The 26,409-nt window shown below is 47.2% G+C and overlaps 1 protein-coding gene across 1 annotated transcript in view; it reads right to left on the bottom strand.

Annotated features, from left to right (window-relative positions):
- Positions 1–26,409, bottom strand: part of TRHDE (thyrotropin releasing hormone degrading enzyme) — a 367,175-nt gene that overhangs the window by 52,192 nt on the left and 288,574 nt on the right. Inside the window, exon 15 of the mRNA XM_030214836.1 lies at positions 10,361–10,508. Within this exon, the coding sequence (XP_030070696.1) occupies positions 10,361–10,508 (148 nt within the window). The remainder of the gene's footprint in view (positions 1–10,360; positions 10,509–26,409) is intronic.

The following is a 26,409-nucleotide window of genomic DNA, read 5'->3' as shown; positions in this document are numbered from 1 at the left end:
TCTTAACCTGCTGCTCATGATAAATCCAGTCCATCTAGTTCTCAGGACATCCACAATGAATATGCATGACAGAGATTTGCATAAAATGGAGGTATGGGGCAATTCTATAACTGGGCACCTAGATTCAGTGTACTGAGCACCAATTATGTAACCTAGGGGACCTTTTACTAAAGCTGCGTAAGAGTCTATGCGCACCCAATGCATGCCAAAATGGAGTTACCACATGACTACTGCGCGGCTCTTGCGGTACTTTTTATTCTCTGCCGCGTGTATCGGATGCTCGTCAAGTGGCATTTGGTGCATGTAAGTCATTACCACCCGGTTACTGCGTGAGTCTTTACCGCTAGATCAATGGCTAGCGGTAAGGTCTCAGACCCAAAATGGACGTGCGGCGATTTTCATTTTGCCGCACGTCCATTTTCAGCAAAGATTTTTAAAAAGCCATTTTTTACAGGTGAGCTGAAAAATGATTTTGTGCGCGCCCAAAATATGCGTATACACTACCGCAGGCCATTTTTCAGCACGTCTTTGTAAAAGGGCTCCTTAATCTAATCTAATTCATGTTTTATATGCCGCTGTATCCCAACAGGGGGATTCCAGGTGGTTTACATAAAAAGATGCTCAATCAAAGATGAGGAATTTATATAGTGATAGAAGTTATTAAAAAAACAACATTTTAACCATCACAATTATAAAATAAAAAAGTTTTCAGCATCTTATGTAAGTGCATCGAACTTTAAACTGTTTGTATTGTACCCGGTAAATTATTTCAAATAGCAACTGCTTAAAATGAGACCATAGAGCCTAGTTGACGCTTGAATCGAAGATTTTTAAAAACAGGGAATTTCAATAACAAACTATCACGAACTCGGGTTGACATATAAAAACACTGAGAAAAAAAAACTGAATACAACCAAAGTATTATCATATGGAATCTGGAAAACTATACATGTAACTTTAATTGTAATCCTTGCCTGAACATTCATATTCATTGTGGATATCCTGAAAACCTGACTGGCCGGAGTGCCTCCAGGATCAGGTTTGGGAACCACTGGTCTAAGAATTTGCCCGGGACTGCTCTTAATCACTGTACGAGAATCGTAAGGTAGCCGGTTACATAAAGAGTCAGATAGTCGCCAACGTTCTGCAATGTTCCCAGCAAAGATAGGAACTAAAATTCAAAATTGATGAATCTCTGTTCTAGTTATAATTTCTATTCAGGTCTTGATTTTCTAAAGCAGCTACAGCTCTGTCAAATTATGTCATTTTTCAGACAGTTCAAGGTGCTGCATGCGGAATACCAATGTCAACAACTCTGCCAAAGGAATTCTGCAGAACCCTGCAATGGTAGCTAATGAAACATCTTTTCCTGTTACCTTGCACACTGGATCCAGGTAATAGGTTCAGGAGACATCACCAGCGATATGTGCAGTTATTAATATTTAATATTTACTGCACAAGACATCAATTTTCTACATCAGGAGAGGGAATGTTCCTAACCATATATCTGAATTATTCTCTTAGACTGGGAACCCGTTTGTCATTGGAAAATATAGATTTTTCAAACTCTGTGTTTAAATAGCACATCGAGTATGCAGCAAAAAAAGATATAAATATTAGTTCCAAAGCAATAGAAATTTAACGCATAAAAACTATGCGTACAGGAGAAATAGGTGCAGCAAGCCAGAAATATCTGAGAAATTTAGCCGCTTGTCTGGATAACACATACACATCAGTTAGGCCTGCAGAAAGATGGCCAAATTTCCTACTTATTTATAACATTTTCTATAACATCTTCATGAATCAAATTTATTCAAAATGATTTACAATTAACAAAAAAATAAAATGTAAAGCAGATTGAATAATAAGTTAGAAACTTTAACTAGGGATCTCAAGCATAATTGTATCTCTATCCATGCATGACAGCAGATCCATACCAGTACCATGGAATGCTGCTACTCATTGAGATTCTGCATGGAATCTTGTCACTCTTTAGGATTCCAGAATCTTGCTATTCTTTGGGGTTCTACATGGAATGTTGCTACTCATTGGGGTTCTACATGGAATCTTGTTACTCTTTAGGATTCCAGAATCTTGCTATTCTTTGGGGTTCTACATGGAATGTTGCTACTGTTTGAGGTTCTGCATAGAAGCTTGTCACTCTTTAGGATTCCGGAATCTTGCTATTCTTTGGGGTTCTACGAGGAATGTTGCTACTAGTTGGGTTTCTATCAGGTACTTGTGACTTGGATTGGCCACTGCCGGAAACAGGATACTGGGCTGGATGGACCATCAGTCTGTCCCAGTATAGCTATTCTCATGTTCGTACCAGACTGACCAAACTGTCATCATATTCACATATCAGTGAGACCTGACCATGGCCACACGCTCCAAAGTAAGAACAAGTGTGGATCTTCCAATGCAAAATAAGTATTCCTAAGCCTCCTTCTTCACAATTTCTAAGTCATGGGAAACAAAGATATCTTTAATCCCTTTCTAATATCAGTAGTGCTTGTTATACATATGGGGCTACATTCTATACATCACACCTAAAAAAATCATCGCCAAAAAAATCTACATCTAGGCTTATTTTATATACCGCACCTAAATTTAGACTCAGTTTATAGAACACGCCTAGTGCCTGTTCGTGTGACTAAATTTAGTCCCAGGCAGTTACGCCACATAAAACCTGGTGCAAATACCTACACCTAAATTAGGTGCCTGTGTGTATATTCTATTACAATGGGCATAGTTTTTAGAAACACCCATGACCTGCCAATTCCACGCCCATGGCCATGCCCATTTCCCAACTAGGCACCTTAGAATATATGCACATTACTTTACAGAATACGCTTAGACAACTGTGTGGGTAAATTTTAATTAATGCCAATTAGTGTCAATAATTGCTTAGTAATTGGTAATTATTGGTGCTGATTGGCTCATTCATCAATTACATTGCATGTGCAAATCCAGAATATGACCGGATTTGCATGCACAACTTTAGTCACACTATCAGGATATGCCACTGATTTGCGTGCCATTTAGGTACCATTAATAGAATCCGGAGGATTATGTGGCAACTGAACAACTGTTTCAGTGCGTACAGTAGGTCAGCTTCTTTCTAGGCCTAACCTATGCTTATAATTTATCCAGACAACAGCTGAATTTCACTTCCCTCTTCCTAAGTTCTGGCCTAGCCCCAGCATGTCTCCTTCCTCTCCTACTCCCATAACATAGCTTTCATGGGGGCAATTCTATAACTGCCCCTCTCCATTTAGGTGCCCCAAGGTTGCTAGATAAGATCCTAGTCTATAAGAGAATGTAAGCACCTAAGTATCATTATACAATTCTAGTGTAACCTGATATCGTCGTACCTGACATGTAGATGCCAGCAGTTACACATGCCATAGAGCTGGCATCAGTGTGGGCACCTAAATGCAGTAAAGATACATGCAACTTACAGTATTCTGGGGCCCTTTTACAAAGTGGCGGTAAGCCCAATGTGGGTTTACTGCTCGCTAAAAGGTAAGTACCGCCAGGCTACTGTTACGTGAGGGGTAGAGCAGGGCAGACAATGCGGCAGAGAGCCAGAGACCAGTGCTAGACAAACGCTTCAGCTGGCGGGGGTTGGGGACCCCCATCAGCCAAACCAGGGGCCCCAGAGCCAATTTGGGGGGGGCCCATGCCCCTGTGGCCCCCTGTAGCTGCCCCACTGTTCAGTAGCATACTGGCATATACACACATCAGGGCGCACATACACACACGCCCCTGGATTCTATCCATGGCCCCCAAATTTGTGCGCGCTCCTGAGAGCTATGTGCAAATAAATTAGTTAACGAGCTGTTAACAATCAATAGTTGGTACTAATTTGGATTTGCACATGGATCTGGCTGCACAGAATTCTAGAACGATCCACGCCCATATCGTCTGTGGTGCAACCCAAAAGAGCAGTGGCCATGGGAAGGGCATGGGCAGGTCAGGGATGACCAGTGAATTATGCGCAATGTTATCAAATTTCATTGGTTCGGCACTGGAATGTACACCAGGTTTCAGCTGGTGCAGGTCTTCATGTCCAAAGTTGGGCAGAAGAAGCCCCATTGGTGCTATTCTACAAAGTACGCTCATCCTAGAGAACTCTTTACACTGATTTTTCCCGGCTCCTATTTTTCAGCATGAGTTACAGAATTTGGCCCACAATGGATGCGTAAACGTTAGCACTCAAGGGGTTTTCAAACCAGCCTTCATGTCACGCCCAGCCAGTCAAGGTTTTCAGGATAGCCCCATTGAATTCAAACGGATCTCCTTCGATGCATATTCTTAACCTCCCTTTTGCAGTCCACGAAGCTGAGCATATCAGACCTGACAGACTAGACAACAGAATACCCAGCAAAACAGGAAAACACGTCTATGTGAAGTCCAAGGAGAATGAAGAAGTAGAGCGTGTGACACAAGCTTCAACACAGGGACTGTCTATCACAATTCCTTTATTGCACCAAACAGACACCCGACACGGGGCCGTGTTTTACGGGGTCAAAAATACAATATCTGTTGCTGAATGAATTGGAAATCAAGGACATATGTTGAGTACACGATTTTCATGCCAAGGTGTTTTTTTTATGTACATTTGGAAGCCGTGTATTCAACATATTTCCTTTTTATGCACCATTGATTTCCAATTCATTCAGCAACAGATACTGTATTTTTCACCCCTGAGCCAGACTAGACAAAATCCCTCCCCTCACTATCTCCTTCTCTTCTATCCCATCGAAATTGGAGTTCCTCCCCACCTTCTCTCCTCCATGATTCACTACTTATCTCTCTGTTCTGTAACTTTTTAGATTGTTAGCCACCTAGACATGCTTTTGATGGGCGGGACAGTAAATTCTGAATAAGCTTGAAACTTGAAAACCCCGACTGGCTGGGTGTGTCCCGAAGACTGGGTTGAAAATCTCTAGAATTGCCCTTTCTGCATTGAGAGGCCCTTTTACTAAGGCGCATAAGGCGCCTACGTGCATCTGTGCGTCAATTTGGAACTACCGCCCAGCTACCGCATGCCCCGGGTGGGAATTCTATTTTTTACATGTGTCTGATACACGCGTCGGAAAATATTTTTTATTTTCTACTGTACGGCACTAACCGGGCAGTAATCGGCAGTGCGCTGACAGCTATTGTAGTGACATTCTTCTATTTCTAATTTATGATTGTTCTACAGTGTTGTTAAATGCGTGAGACCTTACCGCTATGTCAATGAGTGGCGGTAAGGTCTCAGGCCCAAAATGGACAGCTGACCATTTTTATGTTGCAGCACGTACATTTTTGCCCCCCCCCCCCCCTCCCCAAAAAAGGCCTTTTTTGCAGGCGCTCTGAAAAATGGACCTGCGTGCTTCCAATACACACGCCTACACCGTCACAGGCCATTTTTCGGCACGCCTTAGTAAAGGGGCCCCTGAGTGACTTACATGCGTAAAAGTTATGCATATAAGCATTGGTAATTTATGCTGAACACATAAATCCTTTTGAGTACTCTGGAAGTACACAAGCTTGACCGCTTAATATTGGTCAGGCAGAGCAAGCTATGAGACATAAACAAGTCATAACAGGATCTAGGAGCTGTTCCATCTTATCGTGTTAATTTCCTTCCTCTCACTCCAGAAGGCTGCGTGTAAGAGAGGAGGAAAAGCCCTGATGAAAGCAAAAGACAGTGAACCACAAGAATCTCATCTTTCAGGTCACTGGAAACAGGCCGAGGGCAGGACTTTCAAGCTGACGCCAATGTCACTGTGACGGCTTCGATACCTAACTGCACAGATCCGCGGACCCCCCCAATGACAATAATGTTATGTTTTATTTAACAAGTTTCTTATTGAGGTGTGACAGGAAGGTGATCTCATTGCACTGTATGGAGACAAGGAAACGGTTTAAGAAGCAGCTAATCAAAGGCAAAGTTTCCGGCATCTGTTGTTCAGATTCAGAACCTGTTCTAGCCTTGGAATGTTGACTTCATTCATTGTCCCACTCATTGCAGAGAAGTTCACATTAATATACGCGCTGACTGCGTGAATAAATTTATAAAATACTGCCATCCACGTGGATCAGTGTACACTTATGTGCGCAAACGACAGCAGCACAGTTAATTCCTATTCTATAATTACATGCTCAATTTGCATTGCGTGAAATTGTCGGGGGAGTGTTCACATGGCTGGAGCATGGGCAGGCCATAGGCAGGTATAGCGTTTACATGGACAGTTTACAGAATACTGTAAGTTTCATGTGTAAATATCACATCTCGGTACTAAGATTTACACGAGCCATTGACCTGTTATAAATGTTAGCGCCCGATTCCTTCCCAACCCCTCCCGTCCAACCCCATCATCCTTTCAGGGTTTCTTACAATTCTGGATAGTTCCCATGTTCACCCAGTGCAAAGTAGGTGATAAAATAATGGCCCTGAGAACCTCTTGCAAATTTGCCTGAAGCTTAAGGCATATATTTACACTAAGGGCCCTGTTTACTAAGGTGCACTAGCGTTTTTAGACTCGATACTGCGGGAACAATTTCAGCTTCCGGTATTGCGCAGCTACAAACCTCATGGTGCATCGAAAACTGTTGTGGCGAAGAAGCGGATCCTGTGGGAGTGCTTAATTGGAGGACGTCATCCAGGTGCTTCTTTGGGCCAAGAAAATGAAGTTGGTGGGCGGAGTCCTGGCCCACGGGCTGCGGGTTGGATAAGCCTGCTCTAGGTAATGTAGTTGCCCTGCACTTTGGTCAGATTTAGTCAGACGGCTACTGTAATTGACATTCTTATATTTGATTAGTAAGCTCGACTCAGGAGAGAGACCTTGGGGTGTTGGCGTCGGAGGATCTGAAGGTGAAGAAACAATGCGACAAGGCGACGGCCGTGGCCAGAAGGATGCTAGGCTGTGTAGAGAGGGGCATAACCAGCAGAGGAAAGGAGGTGTTGATGCTCCTCTACAAGCCGTTGGTGAGGCCCCACTTGGAGTATTGTGTTCAGTTTTGGAGGCCGTATCTTGCTAAAGATGTAAAAAGACTGGAAGCGGTGCAAAGAAAAGCTACAAAAATAGTATGGGATTTGTGTTGCAAACCGTACGAGGAGAGATTTGTTGACCTGAACATGTATACCTTGGAGGAAAGGAGAAACAGGGGTGATATGATACAGACGTTCAAATATTTGAAAGGTATTAATCCGCAAACAAACCTTTTCGGAGACGGGAAGGCTGTAGAACTTGAGGACATGAATTGAGGTTGAAGGGGGGGGGGGGGCAGACTCAGGACTAATGTCAGAAAGTATTTTTTCACGGAAAGGGTGGTGGATATGTGGAATGGCCTCCCATGGGAGGTGGTGGAGATGAAAATGGTAATGGAATTCAAACATGCGTGGGATAAACACAAAGGAATCCTGTTTTGAAGGAATAGTTCCGTGGAATCTTGGCGGAGATTGGGTTGCGACGCCGGTAATTGGAAACCAAACAGGAGCTGGGCAGACTTCTACGGTCTACGCCCTGGTCGTGACTGAATAGATACGGATGGGCTGGAGTGTAAATTTTAAGGGGCTTCGATGTTAGCTTCAGAACTCAGTACAAGAACAGTGCTGGGCAGACTTCTATGGTCTGTGCCCTGAGAAAGGCAAGGACAAATCAAACTCGGGTATACATATAAAGTATCACATGCCATGTAAAATGAGCTTATCTTGTTGGGCAGATTGGATGGGCCGTACAGATCTTTATCTGCCGCCATTTACTATGTTACTATATGTTACTATGTTACAGTGTTAAGTTTGTATATTTCCGATAATGTTAGTCCTGTTTCTAGGATTCATTTTGCCCTCTCCAAGTTTACCTCATTAAGGGGCCCTTTTACTAAAGGATTGCCGCGTGCCGATCCGGAACTACCACAGGAGCCGGCAGTAGTTCCCACTCCCAGTGTGCGCCATTTCTGGCGCTACAAAAATAGAAAATATTTTTGTGCTTACCCAGCGGTAATTGGCGCTGCACGGTTACCACCGAGTTAGTGCGGGAGCCCTTACTGAGGTAAGAGCTCCCCCCACCCCCGAAATGGCCACACGGTAAGTGGTTCACTCACGACCATTTCTTGTCGGGAAAAAAAAAGACAGCCTTTTACCCGCTGTGGTAAAAGGGGGCCTCAGCACGTGTCCACTAGGCATAGAAGAGTCTGGTCCTATGATTCCCCTGATGCAGCACTTGAGCGAAACGCTGGCCATCGAAATTTTGCAGCACCCTGAACACAGGTAAGGTTTTCTGCTTTTCTTTGCTGGGCACATTAGATTGTATTAAAATTTGTGGGAAGGTTTTTTTTTTTTATGCCGACGAAGCGATTGCCCTTTGAGTCTGACATTTTTTGATCGTTTGAGGCTGGGCTCTGAGGCTTTTTCCTTCGTGAAAATGATATTAAAATTATATTTAATTTGTGAATATGTTAAATTGCACCCCTGACTTAAGGATTCCGCAATGAGGATATGACTGTGGGCGTCATTAGAAGCAAACAATCCTTGGCAGCATTTCACTACAAGAGAAGAGCTTGAGAACAAATGGAAAAAAAAAAAAAACAACCCATAAGTACAATAGTGTAAAGAGACAGCCCACCTGGAGTCCAAAATTAGAAGCTTTTCATCGCTAATGACATATGCATTAGAAACAGTGTCTTACAGCTGTAACAAACCATTTACCTAGTGATCATTCTGCAGCTACAGAAGAAAAAGCTGTTTTCTGGGTGAAAATTGATCACTAGGGTGTCTGCTTTGTTATAAGGTGAAGGTCTATGACGCTAACATTTCTTAATCTGAATATTGCATTGACAGTCATTATTTATTAGCTGCATTAATATCAGTGGCTATATCTCAACACTACACAGTACAAACCAAGGCCACAAGGAAAGTTTCTGTTTGTAAACATAATTTGCCTAGGAACCATCCTGATTTCAAAATGTTGACATGTCATTTAAGAGGGTAATTCTGTCACCTACGCACTAACATTTATACACTGGTTGCATGCTTAAATAACGAGAATACTAGCATATATGTGTCAGTGGTGTATCCATGGATGGGCAGGGACCCAACCACTTTCGACACAGGCCCATCCAGCAGTGGCGTACCCTTGCTGTGGCTGGCAGGGATCCTCAAACCCTGGCAGCTGAAGACCTCCAGAATGCCTACCAAGCTCAGCATTCAGCAGCAGCGTCCCTGGGCCAACACTGATGACGGCATACCACATATGCTCAGGTTTCACGCATGGGTGAAAACAGCATGCACAGGGTGCAAGCAGCACCTAGGGACTCTACTACCAACTGTCAACTATAGTAGGAATTCTGGCCATCGGAGGAGGAGGAGGTCTTCAGCTGTATGGACTTGGAAATTCCCACTGGCTAAGGTATTTTGAGGTAGGAGGTGCTGGGGGGGACAAGAAGAGGGCGGAGAGCAGGAAGAGGTCAAGGGTTGAGAGAAAGCTTCCTGCCCACACCCACTTTCGGCTCAAGCCCTCCCAAAATTGGTCAACTGGCTACACCACTGATTTGTGCATAAACGACAAAAATTATCCTAAGCACTATTCTGTAAATACGCAAGTATCTTACATAACGCATATTCTACAGGTGAGTGTAGACACAGGAAAAAGTCAGGGAAGACCATGGGAGGAACTCACATGTGTGTAACTGACAGAATGCACATGTCTCTGACATTTCAGCTCATGCATTTACGCCAGCTCTGTGGCTGGCATAAGCACTCGCCCCTAATTTATAAGGCAGGTGTTACTCTAGTATTCTAGAAAGGAAAGTTGGCATCCAAATTCCTTTGTAGAATAGGCTTCTACCAGGTGCCCAGTTGAGGAACAGCCCTTGCTATGAATTCTTTTCATCTATTGCTTTGGAACTCATTACAAATGGCTTTTTTGATTCATTAATTTATTTTTATTTCCGTACTGACTGAAGCCTATGGGCCTGCCTTAGCCACTGCTAATTCCCACTTCCCCTCCCTCGAGCAGAGCAATCCATCCGGCTCTAGGGAAATTGATGGTTAGGACTGCAAGAGCTTTTGAGCGAATCACTGCCCCCAATCAAACACTGGATTTCTTTGGTCTCCCATTTTCAGACAAAACAAAAAAATCGCTTCCGCTTGCAGTAACAAAGAGAGGTGTCTAGAGTGTCTTTCTTAAACAACAAATTACTGTCAACTCAAGTGTCGAAAGGGAAAATAGGCAGAGCTTAATTAAGGCAGTGAATACAGGAAAAGAACAAAAAAATGATTAGACAGAAAATAAAGATCCCTCAGGTCAGATATCTAAGACCTAGTTCATCTCTTGACATCAGAAGAGAAGAGAATATTCTTTACGCTGAAGATGCCGTAGTCTTCTGCACGGTCCAGCAGTTTATCTAGAGGATAAAGAACTCGACTGGCAGCGTGCCAGGGTAGAAAGTCCTTCTCCGTAGACAGGTAGCGAAGAATCTCCAGGGGGATATTCTGAGGTAAACAGCCAGCTCTGCACAGTCAAAGAATTTAATATGAATTATTATTTGGAAAAATGAGCACAGAGCGAAGCCTAATTGACGGGGAGGGGTTCTCGTTTTAACTCATACAAGTCGAAAATGTGGATGGATCTAGCAAAGTGTACTACATCTAAAACAAATACTATGGGGCTGGGGAAAACGTTTTCAAAATAGGGAGAAAGCAGAATCTAGCCTCAAGGGAATTAGCCACAGCCCTAATTTTAGGAAAATGTTCCATCCTGCAACTTCATAAAGTACGGGCTTGCAGGACCCTTTGTTCTAGAGTTAGGGGGAAATACAGGAGAAAGGGAAAACTGTCAGCAATTCAGAAACTGCTCCAAATTTATCTGCGTAAGTATCAGTGAAAAAAGCTGTAAAACATTCCATAAGCCTGGCCTGCCTCATTCTCCCACCCTCCATAAAATGCTGTGATGCGATGTCAAAGTGAGGTCAAGTGGAGAGCTCTGGGGCGAAGTGGGAAAGGGACAGATTCGCCCTGCTTCTGGTTTTGAAAGGGAAGAGCTCAGAGTTTCTCTTAGGGTTACCAGCTGACTCCATTTTCTCATGGCAAGCTGATCCAGTACTGGTTTTATCACATGCAGTTGTAATCCCCTTTTGTGTAGGGAACTGAGGGCTTCTTTTATCAAGCCGCGCTACCAGCGTGGCAATGCTGACGGAGCCCATTCAAAGTGAAAGGGCTTTCTCGGCATTACCGCACCGGGAGCCACTAGAGCGGCTTGATAAAAGAGGATCTGAGAGACAAAAGTGCACAAGCACACATAGGGGTTAAATTCTCAAAAGGTCGCCCAGATTTAGGCACTGGAATTCTATAATGGCAGGTGTACGCGTAGCTGGCATTATAGACGACTATTGTAACTCTGCATTTATGAGTCTAACTTTACACATGAGCGCTTATGCCAGCGCAATGGCTGACGTAAATGTATGCAGGTAGGTGCATGACTCCTAGTATTCTGTAATCTGCGTGCCTAGCTGCCTGATACACCCCTGATCCATCCATGTCCCTCTCCGGTCCACAATCTCTTTGATGTTGCAGGCAATGGAATTTGATTGCACAACTTCTAGAACAGCAACTAAGGGCAGTAATTTTTTTTTTTTTTTTTTATTTGTACCCCGCGCTTTCCCACTCATGGCAGGCTCAATGCGGTGGGCAATGGAGGGTTAAGTGACTTGCCCAGAGTCACAAGGAGCTGCCTGTGCCTGAAGTGGGAATCAAACTCAGTTCCTCAGTTCCCCAGGACCAAAGTCCACCGCCCTAACCACTAGGCCACTCCTCCACTGTTGCTACTATTTGAGATTCTACATGGAATGTTGCTATTCCACTAGCAACATTCCATGTAGAAGTCGGCCCTTGCAGAATCACCAATGTGGCCGTGCAGGCTTCTGCTTCTGTGAGTCTGACGTCCTGCACGTATGTGCAGGACGTCAGACTCACAGAAACAGAAGCCTGCGCAGCCTTCTACATGGAATGTTGCTAGTGGAATAGCAACATTCCATGTAGAATCTCCAATAGTAGCAACATTCCATGTAGAATCTCCAATAGTATCTATTTTATTTTTGTTACATTTGTACCCTGCGCTTTCCCACTCATGGCAGGCTCAATGCGGCTTACATGGGGCAATGGAGGGTTAAGTGAGTTGCCCAGAGTCACAAGGAGCTGCCTGTGCCTGAAGTGGGAATCGAACTCAGTTCCTCAGTTCCCCAGGACCAAAGTCCACCACCCTAACCACTAGGCCACTCCTCCATTGGGTTAAATGATGCCAATTAAAGCCAATTACACCTAATATTATTGATTAACACCAGTTAGCTCATTATTAAATTAAATGACTGCGCAACTGCCCTATCTTAATGACATCCTCAACTTTATTACCCCTTCCCCTTCTCTGTAATTACTCACTGATCTCTCCTACTTCCGTGTACTTGCTTGTTTATGCCGGATTGATGCATGCCTTTTTCAGACTGCTGTAAGCCACACTGGGCCTGCCCGTGGGTGGGAAAATGTGGGATATAAATGTTATAAATAAATTCCATATCTTGCACTTGCTAGTTGCACATTTAAAAGCATAACTTTCTAGAATTAGGGGGTAGAGGAGCAATTCTATTCCAGTGCGCCTATATTAAGGTACCTACAGGGCACCTATATGGTACCAGTGGTGTAGCCACAAGGGGGTCTTGGGGGCCAGGGCCCCCCCAAGGTCTGCTGGTTTGGCTGGCAGGGGTCCCTGAAGCTCCCCCAGCAGAAGCTCCAGCAATGTTCATGGCCGCACTGCCTGCTCTGCTTTCTTCCCTTCACCCCCCCCCCCCCCCCAATGCATGCTCGGTTTTAGTGAAACTGAGCATCTGCAAGGCTTCGTGCATGCTCAATTTTATTAAAACTGAGCATGCTTGTGGGGGGGGGGGGGGGAGCAGGGCAGGTAGTACCGTGGTGAACATCGATGAAGGAAGGCTTCTGCTGGGGGAGGCTTGGGGACCCCTCCCCCAAAACTGAGGTCTGGCTACGCGCCTGCATGATATGACCTTCCATTATAGAATAATAGCGTAACAAATATGTCTATAATTTACTGTACATATAGATGTAGTGTTAGCACTCGTACCTAATTTCCAGAATTATTTAAATTGCATGCGTGAGTCCCACTCGCCCACCTAGATGTTACCTATGTGTACGCCCACCTGTTAAATATGTGTTTATTTAGCGCATAGCACGTAAGTGGAATTTTAGCATTAATATGCATATGAGTACACGTACGTATTTAGATGCCGTTATTCAAATCCTTTCAATCTAATTTAAAACCAGTAGATGTGATCTTTAATGCGGGGGCTCCATAAACACGTTCAGAAAAAGGCTCAGCACTAAAACATCACAATTCTTTACAAGAAAACAGTTCTTGAAATGTAACGGACCTGTTACATTTCAAGAACTGTTTTCTTTGAAAGAATTGAGACGAGTGATATTTCAGCGCTGGGCCTTTTTTTTTTTTTTTTTTTTAAATCATTCGAATCTTTTACACCCATATTTGTTGTGTACACGTTAGTAACCACTTTATAGAACATGGACTGAACCGAGCCTGCATGGAACACTGGGCTAGCTGGTAACCTCGCTCAAGAGAATGACTTCATCTCCTCCAAACCGTTGAGGATCAGCCCACCCGTCGGCAACTCTGTAAGTGCCAGAGATCGAGCCGCCAGGCTGGAGCTTCAGAAGCAACACCCAATATCTGCCAAAACTTCGCTTGATGGAGTGGAAAGAGAAACGATGGCCAGAGCAGACATCCAGCACTTTTTGGAGGGCAATTGATTCCTTATTGGAGTTCTACCTACCCGTACTGAGAAAATTTTGAAAGACCACACTAGAATAATGAATTCATTTCCCATCCATTTTGCACAATATCACTTGAAAATGAAAGGGATAATTCTGTAGCTTTCTTCTGACGTTTAGGTGCCTATGTGGTACCTATTCTATAAAGGAAACTAGTTGCCTACTTTCCTTTATAGAGAACTAACAAAGCAGGTGAAATATGTGCTTATAATTTAGACTCGGTCACTTGCGCCAGCCACAGAACTGGTTGATGTAAATGTTTGCACTTTAAACACCAGAGACACCTGCTATCTATCATTTCTATAGCGCTACTGGATGTACGCAGCGCTGTACAAAAAGATGTAAGAGACAGTCCCTGCTCCAGAGACCTTACAGTCTTTCCAAGACGAACAGGACAAATACGAAATTAAGAGGTTTCATTTATTAAGAGAATAATTAACAATGGCGTTCCTAGGGGGGCTGACACCCGGGGCGGATCGCCGATGCGCCCCCCCCCCCGGAACAGCGCGACGCCCCCCCCCCCCCGGTGAAAGAATCCCCGATCCCCTGGCGAAAGAACCCCCCGGGTGCACGCCGCTGGGGGGGGGGGGTGCTGCGCGCCTGCCGGCTCTTCGTTTTCATGCTCCCTCTGCCCCGGAACAGGAAGTAACCTGTTCCGGGGCAGAGGGAGCATGAAAACGAAGAGCCGACAGGCGCGCGGCACCCCCCAGCGGCGTGCACCCGGGGCAGACCGCCCCCACCCCCCCCCCTTGGTACGCCACTGATAATTAAAACAACATGGATATTACATGGACAAATAAAAGGTTATGAGTTGAAAGCAGTCTCAAAAAGGTGGGCTTTTAGCCAGGATTTGGAGAATGATGTAGTGACTCAGGAAGTTTAATCCATGGATACTTCCAAACTTGTTAGTACTGTATAGTAGCACACGTGTGAGGCCTACCCATGCTGCACCCCAACTATCATGTTTAAACCTACCTGTAAAATATGTGTTGTGTAAGATATGTGCGTATTTACAGAAAAGTGCTTAGGCAAAATTTTGGCATTTATGCAGGTATATAGGCTAGCAGGGCCGGTCTTAGACAGGGGCGGTCGCACAGGGCCTCGCGCTCCTAGGGGCCCTGCATCCCTGGCACATCTGTCCCCTTGTCTCGGAACAACTCCCTGCCCTAATGCGCATCCGCATTTCAGTAGAGAGCGGCAATCAACGGCAGCGATTTTCATTTCCCATCTGCCGACGAACCTAGAGCCTCCTAGCTGCTGCGTCCCGCCCCCTTTTGATATCACTTCCTGCTTCCACAAGGGTGGGACGCAGCAGCTAGGAGGCTCTGGGTTCAACGGCCGATGGGATATGAAAATGCCTGCCGCTTTCTACTGAAACGTAGTGGATGCATGTTAAGGTATGAAGTGAGTGAATTTTAATTTTTTTTTTACATTTTTAAAAACTTGTTAACAGAGGTGGGACTAAGTAAGGGAGGGGCAATGTGGGGGGCAGAGGAAGGTGGTGGTGGTGGGCAGGGGAAGAGGACCCCACTGAAGTGGTTTGCACAGGGCCCCGCAATTGCTAAGCCCGGCCCTGTAGGCCAGTATTCTGATCATTTATGCCCACATTTGCCCCCAGATTCTATATAGTGCAATTTAAGATGTGCACGCAAATCTGGTCGTACTCTGGATTTGCACACGCAACTTAACTAGTTAACAAGCCAATCATGAACTTTAATGAACTTTATTAGAACATTACTTTGTATTTCTCACTCCGGAATGGCGATCACCATCACGGAATAATGTAAGCCACATTGAGCCTGCAAAGTGGTGGGATAATGTGGGATACAAATGTAACAAATAATAATAATAATAATCAGTGCCGATAATTGCCAATTAACAAGCAATTATTGAAACTAATTGGCATTAATTAGAATTTACACACGGCTGTTTAAGCGTATTCTGTGATGTGGGCATGGTCACGGGTCGTGGACATTTCTAAATTCTGTGCACGCTGTTATAGAATAAACCCAGTCCGCGCCTAATTTAGGCGTTGGCACTTACACCAAGCTTTACTTGGCACAACTGCTTGCAACCAAATTTAGTCATGCGGACGGGCGCTCGGTGTATTCTATAAACCATGCGGAGATTTAGGCGTATTCTAAATGTAGGCATACTTTACAGGGCTGCCGAGAGGGGGGGGCAGGGGGGACAGAACTCCCCGGGCCTCCAAGGGGGGCCCGGCACCGGGGTCAGGCCGCCAGCGCTGCAGTCCCCGTCTTACCTGCCTGCCTCCTTGACTCTGGGCCCCCTGCATTCGAAGCGGCATTCGCAGATCTCCTCTCTTCTGGCCTTCCCTCCCTGTGTTCTGCCCTCACGGAAACCGGAAGTTACATCAGACAAGGGCGGGACACAGGGAGGGAAGGCCAGAAGAGAGGAGATCTGCGACTGCCGCTTCGAATGCAGGGGGCCTGGAGCTGTGGAGGCAGGCAGATGAGACCGGGGACTGCAGCGGCAGGGGGAGCGACAAGAGGGCAGCAGCGGTGGAGGGGGCGGCAGCGGCAAGGGGGCAGAGGCGGGATGCCCTTGCCCCGGACCCGGCCTAGTCTCTCGGTGGCCCTGATACTTTATAGAATACACCTAGGTGGGGGGGGGGGGTTTCGGCGCTGATTTTTACGGTGCCATATACAGAATCTAGTCCTAGATGTTAGCACCCACTTTAAGGAAATACCCCTGAAATGTCTTTTATTTCTGAACTGGAAAGCCTTGTTAGTTTTTTAAAGCTCAGCCACCCAGAACGAGGCTGCAGCCATATTGATTATCTGGCTTTTTCTCTATTAGATAAAATCCCAAAACATCCATACTATATTATAACATAGTATAACAATGCTGTTTATATTTTGCAGTCAACCTCACGGTTCTACGCGGATCACAATATTAAGAAGCTGAACAGTCACCAGGAAAAACAATGTTTAACAAAGTTGACACAATGACACAAAGCACATTTGACCCCAATTAACACAGAACAAACCCAAGAGACTAAAATTATCCATTTAAATACAGCAATCTAAATGCATATAAATTATAAATAGAAACTCAAGGCACCAGATCCCAGCCCTAGTTCACAGCTCAGGATGTGCATTCGTTAACAAGCTTTCAGTTCGCTAGCGCGTCTTTGAAAGATTAAGCGCAGGTTACATTCATTTAATGTGTGTTTACCTTTGAATTAAGCAATACATTGATTAATGAGTATGAAAAAAGTTCTAATGTGCATTCAAACCAATTTTTTATTAAAACAAAATTTTTGAAACAAATTGAGAAAAACATCTGGTAATAAATAGAAATAAATTTAGACCTTTAAAAGTGGATTAGCGCGGCTACCGCAGCACTTTACTCAAAAAACATCTGAATACTGGAGAAAACTTTTAAAAATGTTTGCTCTGAACCTGTGGCATAGCCACAGGTGGGCCTGGGTGGGCCGGGGCCCACCCATTTAGAGCTCAGGCCCACCCATCAGTAGCACATGTTTAGCAGTAGCTGGTGGGGATCCCAAGTGCCACCAGCTGAAGACTTCCCCCTGATGGTAACGAAAATGCTACTCTCTATGATACTGGCACCTGCACATGCTCAGTTTTCAGCGTAAGCCTGCTGCAGACTGCCAAGGTGGAAAGAAGTGTTTTCCCGCCAGCTGAGATATTTTTTTTGTGGTGGTGGTGGGGGGGGGGGGGGGAGGGAGAACACTTGGTGCCCACCCACTTCTTGCCCAGGCCCACCCAAAAATCTGTTGTCTGGCTACGCCCTGCCCTGTACACATCCCTTTTCCAAACTATCTGGGATTTTATTCTCCGTTTCAGATCCCCTTCACTACTCACTTAGGGGCCGTTTTACTAAGCTGCGGTAAGAGGGGCACTGCGCTGTCCGTTTTTGCCATGCGGCAGGGCCCCTTTTACGGCAGCAGGTAAAAAGGCCAAAAAATGAAATGGCTGTGCATTGTTTGCACTTGCAATGCAGCCATTTTGGGGAAACACCGCCACCCACTGAAGTGGGGGTAAGGGCTCCCACGCTAACACGGTGGTAACCAAGCAGCAAACGACACTGCCCGATTACCATCAGGTAGCTCCCTGCGCATTGGCCTAATGGTTAGTGCAGCAGGCTTTGATCCTGGCAACTTGGGTTCAATTCCCACTGCAGGGGCGTAGCCAGACCCTGTCATTTTGGGTGGGCCCAGAGTTTGGATGGGTGGGCCTTCTAGTCCCCCCTTTTGTCCTGCATCTATCTCCCTCTCCTCTGCCCCCAGATCCAGCACTTCTCTAACCACACCCCCCCCCCCCCCACAGCCTAGCAATAACCCTTTCTCTGAAACAACCCCCATACCTTAGTACTTTCGACAGCAGCAACAGTAGTGAGGCATCCACTGCCTGCACCAGCCCCATAAACTTCCTTCTGCTGCATCGTGCCAGAGAGGAAACAGGAAGGGACATCGAGGGCAGGATGTGACAAAGGGAAGACTGAGTTTGGCGCAGGCAACAGACTGCATCGCTGCTGGGAAAGGTACCGAGTTAGAACAAGAAAGGGGAGTGTTGCCAAGCTGTGGGCGTGGGGCAAATGCCAAGTCCACGGGTGGAGGAGAGGGAGAGAGGGGAGTTCAGTGAGGCAGCTGCTGCTAAACTGTTTTGGAGGCCAGAAAGGGTGGGCCTGAGCCAAGAATGGGTGGGCCTCTGTCCACCCAGGCCCATCTGTAGCTAAGCCACTGTCCCACTGCAGCTCCTTGTGACCTTGGGCAAGTCACAACCCTCCATTGCCCCAGGTACAAAAAACTATGCGGTCCTTTTACAAAGGCGTGCTGAAAATAGCTTGCGGTAGTGTAGGCATGGGTTTTGAGCGCACACCAATCCATTTTTTTTTAGCGCGCCTGTAAAAAAAAGGCCTCTCTTTTTTTTTTTTTTGCCGAAAATAGACGTGTGGCAAAATCAAAATTGCCGCGTGTCCATTTTGGGTCTGAGACCTTACCGCCAGCCATTGACCTAGTGGTAAAAGAATCCAGGCGGTAATGACCTACGCATGTCAAATGCCACTTGGGCGTCCGTTACACACACCCGAAAATTAAAAAAATATATTTTTCTGACATGCGTATCAGACGCGCACCAAAAATGAAATTACCACAAGAGCCATGGGGTAGTCGGGCAGTAACTCCATTTTGGCAGGCGTTGGGCGTGCGTAGATGCTTAAGTGGCTTAGTAAAAGGGCCCCTTAGATTGTGAGCCCCCCCCTGGAGACAGAGATAGTAGCTGCATGTAATATGCACAGTGCTGCATACATCTAGTAGCGCTATAGAAATAAGCAGTAGTAGTCATAGAGGGGCATAATCGAACGAAAATGTCTATCTCCATGGGCGTTTATCTCCGAGTTCGGGTCCGTGAAGGGGCGGACCGAACCGTATATTCGCAAAAAAATAGACGTCCATGTTTTATTCGACAATGTGTGAGCTGGGCGTTTTTGTTTTTCAGCGATAATGGAAAATGAAAGCGCCCAGCTCAAAAATGAATAAATCCAAGGCATTTGTTCGTGGGAGGGGCCAGGATTCGTACTGCACTGGTCCCCCTCACATGCCAGGACACCAACCGGGCACCCTAGGGGGCACTTTTACAAAAACAAAAAAAAAGGTAAAAGAGCTCCCAGGTGCATAGTACCCTTCCCTTGTGTGTTGAGCCCCCCCAAATCCCCCTCAAAACCCACTGCCCACAAGTCTACACCATTACTATAGCCCTAAGGGGTGAAGGGGGGCACCTACATGTGGGTACAGTGGGTTTGGGGGGGTTGGACGACTAAGCATTAAGCAGCACAATTGTAACAGGTAGGGGGGGATGGACCTGGGTCCACCTGCCTGACGTCCACTGCACCCCCTAACAACTGCTCCAGGGACCTGCATACTGCTGCCTGGGAGGAGGGTATGACATTTGAGGGTGAAAATAAAAAGTTGTGAAACATCATTTTTTTGTGGTGGGAGGGGGTTAGTGACCACTGGGGGAGTCAGGGGAGGTCATCCCCGACTCCCTCTGGTGGTAATCTGGTCATTTAGGGCACTTTTTGGGGCCTTATTCGTGAAAAAACAGGGTCCAGGAAAAGTGCCCTAAATTCTACCTACAAACGCATACTTATTTTCCATTATCGGCGAAAGGCGCCCATCTCTGTTCGGGTGATAACCACGCCCCAGTTCCGCCTTCACCACGCCTCCGACACGCCCCCGTCAACTTTGTCCGCATCCGCGACGGAGTGCAGTTGAAAACGTCCAAGTTCGGCTTTCGATTATACCGCTTTATTCGTTTTTGTGAGATAAACGTCCATCTCCCGATTTAGGTCGGAACTTGGGCGTTTTTCTCGTTCGATTATAAGCAGGATAGTATATTTCTGCACCTGCATTTGGCCAGCGGTAGTTCCAGGTTACCGCGTAGCAACCCTTTAGTAAAAGGGCCCCTTAGGGTTCCGAAAGGAACAATCCTTCAGATTCTATAAAGGTCACCCAAATTTTGGTGTCCAAATTCTTGCACACAGGGCAGATGCATATGCAAAATAACTGGTTTAATGAACTGTTAAAAATCAATTCTTAGTGTTAAAAGACACTAATTTGGATTTATGCGTGCCATCTGCCTATGCGCTATTCTATAATGCTACACACATGCAGCCTAAAAAGAGGCGTGGCCATGGGATGAGCATGGGCGTGTCTGGGCATTCCAAAAATTTGGGTGCGGTGTTATAGAATTCCAGGGTTTCGCGCCCAACTTGTGTGCCGGGATTTACCCCAGGATTTAGCAGTCCTCATGCCCAACGGCACAAAAATCGGTGAGTGGGGACCGAGCGATGGCTCTTCACAAAGGAACCGTGGAGCAACAAAACAGTAAAATACAGTCTATATTGCTTGTTGACGTCTTCAAACATAAGTGCATCAACAACCAATGAAGATTGTATTATACTGTTTTGTTGTTCTACAGTTCCTTTATGAAGAGCCACCACTCATCCCCTACTCTCCTTGGATCTAAATGAAGGTGCATCGATGCCAGCGTATGGTAGCATTCAATAACAGAATCTTGGCGCCTAACTGGAGATGCCAAGTTATAGAACTGTTCCCTTTGCAAATGGCCGGTAATGTGCATACATTAAGGCACGATCACTTACATCAGTATTATAGCTGTTGTAAATGGCCAGGCCTGAAGGTAAGCATGCAGATAACAGAATTCTATCATTTACATATGTACCTGTGTATACCACCCAGATGCAGGCCCACTAACAAAGTATGCACCATCCCATCGTGATGTGTAGATTTCCACTAGATGGTATTCGTTAAGAGGTCATTTATACACATAAATGACTAGACTACCACCACCACTTGTGTGGCATTAATATACAGGAGGTGAATCATTTTCAAATGACGGAAAACGGTGGAAGTTAAGAGGAAATAGGCTTAGGAGTAATCTAAGAAAATACTCTTTCACGGAAAGGGTGGGAGATATGTGGAATGGCCTCCTGGTGGAGGTCGTGGAGACAAGTACTGTGGCTGAATTTAAGAATGCGTGGGACAGGCAAGTGGGATCTCTTAGGAAAAGGAGGAGTTAGTGGTTACTGAGGATGGGCCGACTGGATGGGCCATACGGCCCATATCTGTTGTCATGTTTCTCTGTTTCTTGCCACCTAGAACGAGACAGATCCTTGTATGTCTATAGGGAAAGCAAATTACGACCATAGTAATTCATCAACTCCAGGATCCATGGTGTCACTGTGTTATTAATAATCCAGGATTTACTGGTCCCATACAGTAGACACGACTAGATTCGATAAATAGCGCCAAATTTGGGTGCTGAAAAAAATGAACACTGAACGCTATTCTATAAACAGAGCTTCAAGTTGGGTGCAATAGCGTGTAGCACCATGATCCATGCCCAACTTTGGGCACAAGGATTTATATACCAACTGAAACCTGGTGTAAATCCTTTGCACGTAAATTAGACGTAGATTCCCCAAATTCTATAATACTGTGAGCATCTTTATAGAACACTGCCTAGCACGATACATGCATAAATCCAAATTGTGGCCAATTAGCACCAATAATTGATTGTTAGCACCCAATTTTTGGCACTAATTGACTCATTACACAATTAAATTGATTGCACAAATATGATGTGTGGCCAACCTTTTGTGCACAACTGTGAATGCCATATATAGAATCCGGGGGACAGTCCCAAGTAGCTGAATTCTTCATTCTCCCTTACATTTGGAAATATCCTAGCTGGGCTTTGCATGATGTTGGATATGAAAGGCTTGGACTGATGACAAATGATGAATCCAATTCTCCCTTTGTGTCTGAGAGATTACGGTGTGTGTTCCCAGCACTGTGTCAGGGATTGAGCACACCAACACTGAAGGATGGAAGGAGGAAATACATTTGGGAATTCAATTTGAGCCTTGTTAAACTTCCTCTCCAGAGAATACTGGGTTCTGCACTACTAGAAAGGAGATGATCAGGTTGAATTAGGATGAGCGTGTAGACATTGCCTTCAGGGAATACAAAACCCATTTGAAAGACAGAGCCTGTACCTGTAAACTGACCACATCACCTATTAACACTGCTGGCTCCTCACTGAAACACTTGAGAAATGAGTGACCTAAAACAGAATTGTCATTTTTAACACACACACACACACACACAAGCACTTTGATTCATCTCTTACATAAGGCGTTCTCATCACCATTCTGACGACTGAGTAGTTGAATTATGTAATGATTCGCATAGATCTTCTGAATGGATGACTTTTTATTTTTACTTTAAAGAGCCAGTGGTGGGAGGCGGGACTAGAGGTTGGGAGGCAGGGATAGTGCTGGGCAGACTTATACGGTCTGTGCCAGAGCCGGTGGTGGGAGGTGGGACTGGTGGTTGGGAGGTGGGGATAGTGCTGGGCAGACTTATACGGTCTATGCCAGAGCCGGTGGTGGGAAGCGGGACTGGTGGTTGGGAGGCGGGGATAGTGCTGGGCAGACTTATACGGTCTGTGCCAGAGCCGGTGGTGGGAGGTGGGACTGGTGGTTGGGAGGCGGGGATAGTGCTGGGCAGACTTATACGGTCTATGCCAGAGCCGGTGGTGGGAAGCGGGACTGGTGGTTGGGAGGCGGGGATAGTGCTGGGCAGACTTATACGGTCTGTGCCAGAGCCGGTGGTGGGAGGCTGGGCAGACTTATACGGTCTGTGCCAGAGCCGGTGGTGGGAGGCTGGGCAGACTTATACGGTCTGTGCCCTGAAGAGCACAGGTACAAATCAAAGTAGGGTATACACAAAAAGTAGCACACATGAGTTGTCTTGTTGGGCAGACTGGAGAATTCCTTTATTAAATGAAAGCGGAAAATCAAATTTCAATACATTACACTGTGCAGTTATAAAGCCAGCCCCTCTATACTTTTATACAAAAATGCAAATTTTACACAAAAAACCGTCCCCCCCAACCCCCCCCAAACATTCAACTCAACTTCAAGCGTACATGCTTCCACCAAACCCCAAAGGTCTTTACCCCCACCTCCACCCGTTCCCATCGGGCCACTTCCTGGACAGCTCGGACAACGTCCCAGGAGACCTGCTCAGCAGACCTGCACTCCTGGCCCAGGGACACCCCGCAGCGAGCCATCCATAGGCAGTATCTGATGATAACTGAGATTAGAAAGGCGGTACCTGGCTCTAGCCGCCCCGTCTCCCCCTGCCTCCCATACACCCAGTCCGCATAGGTGTAGGACGTGAAGCTGGGGATGGCCAGCAAGGCAGCCACTCTCCGGCAAACCGCTACGGAGAATGGACACTCCTTCAGGAAGTGGTCCATGGTCTCCAGCCGGCCAGCACACTCCCCCCTCGGGCAGTCTCGGTCCTGCTGGTTCCTACACCGAAGGTTTGCCCTAACATACAACCTGCCATGTAGGGACAGCCAAGCAATGTCCCTGTACTTGTGTGGGATGCGTTTGGATGAAATAAAACGCAGGCCCTGCCTCAGCACGGGCTCCGGAGCATCCCTAAGAGCCAGGGGAGAGGAGAAGCGTTGGGAGCGAACCCGCTCCACCCAGATCTCCCTCTGCCCTGCCCTAACTTCCTCCCATGTAATGTCCCACAGCCGAACCAGCTTTACCAAAGATTTATAGTAGCCTACCCCCTCCGGGAACCCTTTCCGCAACCGTCCCACCCTACCTCCCCCCAGCCAAGGACCCCAAAATCCCTCCCACCACTGGACAACACTGTGTACCCATCCTGGGGCATTCAGACCCCCCGCCCGCCCCAGGTTAAACTGGATGAAGAGGGAGGAGAATAGCAAGACTGGGTTTACCATTCCCACCCCCCCTTCCTCCCGCGACCGGTAAGTGAAATTACGTCGAACTGGGTTCATCCTGTTCCCCCACAGGAGTTGAAAGAACACGCTGTAAATTGCCGTGAAACAGCGTTCCGGCAGGAGACAGATGTAGCTCAGGAACAGGAACATGGGGACCACCTGGCTCTTCAGCAACCGGACCCGGTCCTCCATGGGCATCCGCCACCCCTTCCAGCGGTCCACCTTCTCCCTCGCCTCCGCTATCCTTTGTTCCCAATTTTCCCGCCCGTAATCCCCTCCCCCAAAATACACTCCCAAAACCCTCATTTTCTCTATCCCATCCGGGAACCCTCCACCTAAATTAAACCGCCGTCCCTCTGGCCCCACCCACAAGCTGGTGCTCTTGCCCAGGTTTACCCGAGACCCCGAAGCCTGGGAGTATGCTGCAAGGGTCTCCTGCAGCCTCCTCCCCTCCCTGCGATCCGCCACCCAGACGGTGATATCGTCCGCATAGGCGATGACTCGCAACACATTCCCTTTGCCTACCTCCACTCCTCTGAGCCCGTCCTCCCCCCCCCTTCCAGCCTCCTCACCAGGGGATCAATGGCGAAAGCGTACAGCAGGGGGCTCAACGGGCACCCCTGCCGCACCCCTGCCGAGATCCCCACCTCCGCCCCCCTCCATCCATTCACCAGGGGAAAGAATCGCGCCCCCGCATACAATAACTGAAGTTGCGCGATCCATTCCCCCGGGAATCCATAGTGGTCTAAGACCTTCCATAAAAAACCCCACTGCACTCGGTCGAAAGCCTTGTCCTGGTCCAAGGCCACGACCAGCCTGCCCTCTCCCACCCGACTACGTTCCAGGCCCTCCCTCACCCAGGCCACTGCCTCTAGCACCCCCCTTCCCTGGACCCCACACCCCTGCGGGGCTGCCAGCACTTCCCCGGAGATCTTCCTCATGCGGGCAAGGAGCATGTGAGCGAAGATCTTCCGGTCGGTGTTCAGAAGTGCAATCGGCCGCCTTTGCCACATCCTGGGGGTCCTTGCCTTTGCTAAGGAGGACCAAAGCTGATGCCCCCATCGACTCAGGCAAGGATCCCCCTGTTCGTGCCGCCTCCCAGATTGCCAACAAGACTGGCACCAACTGATCCCTAAACCGCTGGTAGAACTCTGCCGGGAGTCCGTCTGGCCCCGGCGCCGTCCTGCGCCGCAAGGCCCCAATGGCCTCCTGTACCTCCCGCAGCGTCCACGGCCGCAGCAAGGCCCAAAGATGAGGCCCCCCCTTACCCACCCCTGGGGTTTCCTCAATGTACCTCGCCATGGCCTCCTCCCCCAACCGTTGGTCCAAAAAGACCCGCCCAAAGTGGGTCCCCACCACCTGCAAGATACCTTCCCTAGACTGCTGGAGCGTCCCCCCCTCATCCCTTAACCCCTCTACCACCCTCCTCTCCCTTCTTTCCTTACAGCAGTCATAAGGGTTCGGGCTGAGCAGCTTCCCGAAGTCCCGCTCATAGACGAGGGAAGAGTACCGATTGTATTGTACCCGTTCCACCTCCTGCTGCAAGGCCTCAATGTCCTCCCTCTTCCCTCCCCTGGAAATCAAATTGTCCCTTCGCTTCCTCAGAGCAGTTCCTAGCCGGGTGACCTCCCTCCCCTGCCTCCTCGCCTGACGGAGAAAGAACCCCCTGGTGCGGTGTTTCAAAACTTCCCACCAGTCCCCTAGGGAAGGGAAGACACCCTGAATGGATACCTGGTCTGCCAGAAACTCCAGATACTCCTGGTACAACACCCCCTCCCTCAACCATTTCTGATTTAAATGCCACAATCCTTTCCCCAATCCGTGAATCCCCTCTCCCCCCAGCTCGACCAGCACCATCTTGTGGTCTGAGAAATCAACCTCTACCACCCTTGGTGCCTTCCCACACGCCCCTCCCCGAACTAAAAACCGGTCGATTCTACTTCTACAAGTGCCCCGGGCAAAAGTGAAACCCTGCGTCCCACCACCAAACTCTATGTGCGCGTCCACCAATCCCGCTCCCTTCATGATCCCTGCTAGCCGTACCCCATCGTAACCTACTTGCGCCGCCCTCCCCCCCTATCCTCCTTCCTCAGGACTGTGTTAAAATCCCCCCCCCAAACTAGCTGCCGTGAGGTGTAAAGGTACGGCCGAATTTTCCCAAACAGTGCTGCCCTTCCCCGTTTGCTTTGCGGCCCGTAGATGTTAATCACCCGCAAAGCCACCCCC

This window comes from Microcaecilia unicolor, chromosome 9 (assembly GCF_901765095.1).
Source record: "Microcaecilia unicolor chromosome 9, aMicUni1.1, whole genome shotgun sequence".
Lineage (NCBI taxonomy): Eukaryota > Metazoa > Chordata > Amphibia > Gymnophiona > Siphonopidae > Microcaecilia > Microcaecilia unicolor.
Note: the sequence above shows the minus strand (reverse complement) of the source record. Positions and strands in the feature narration are given on the sequence as shown.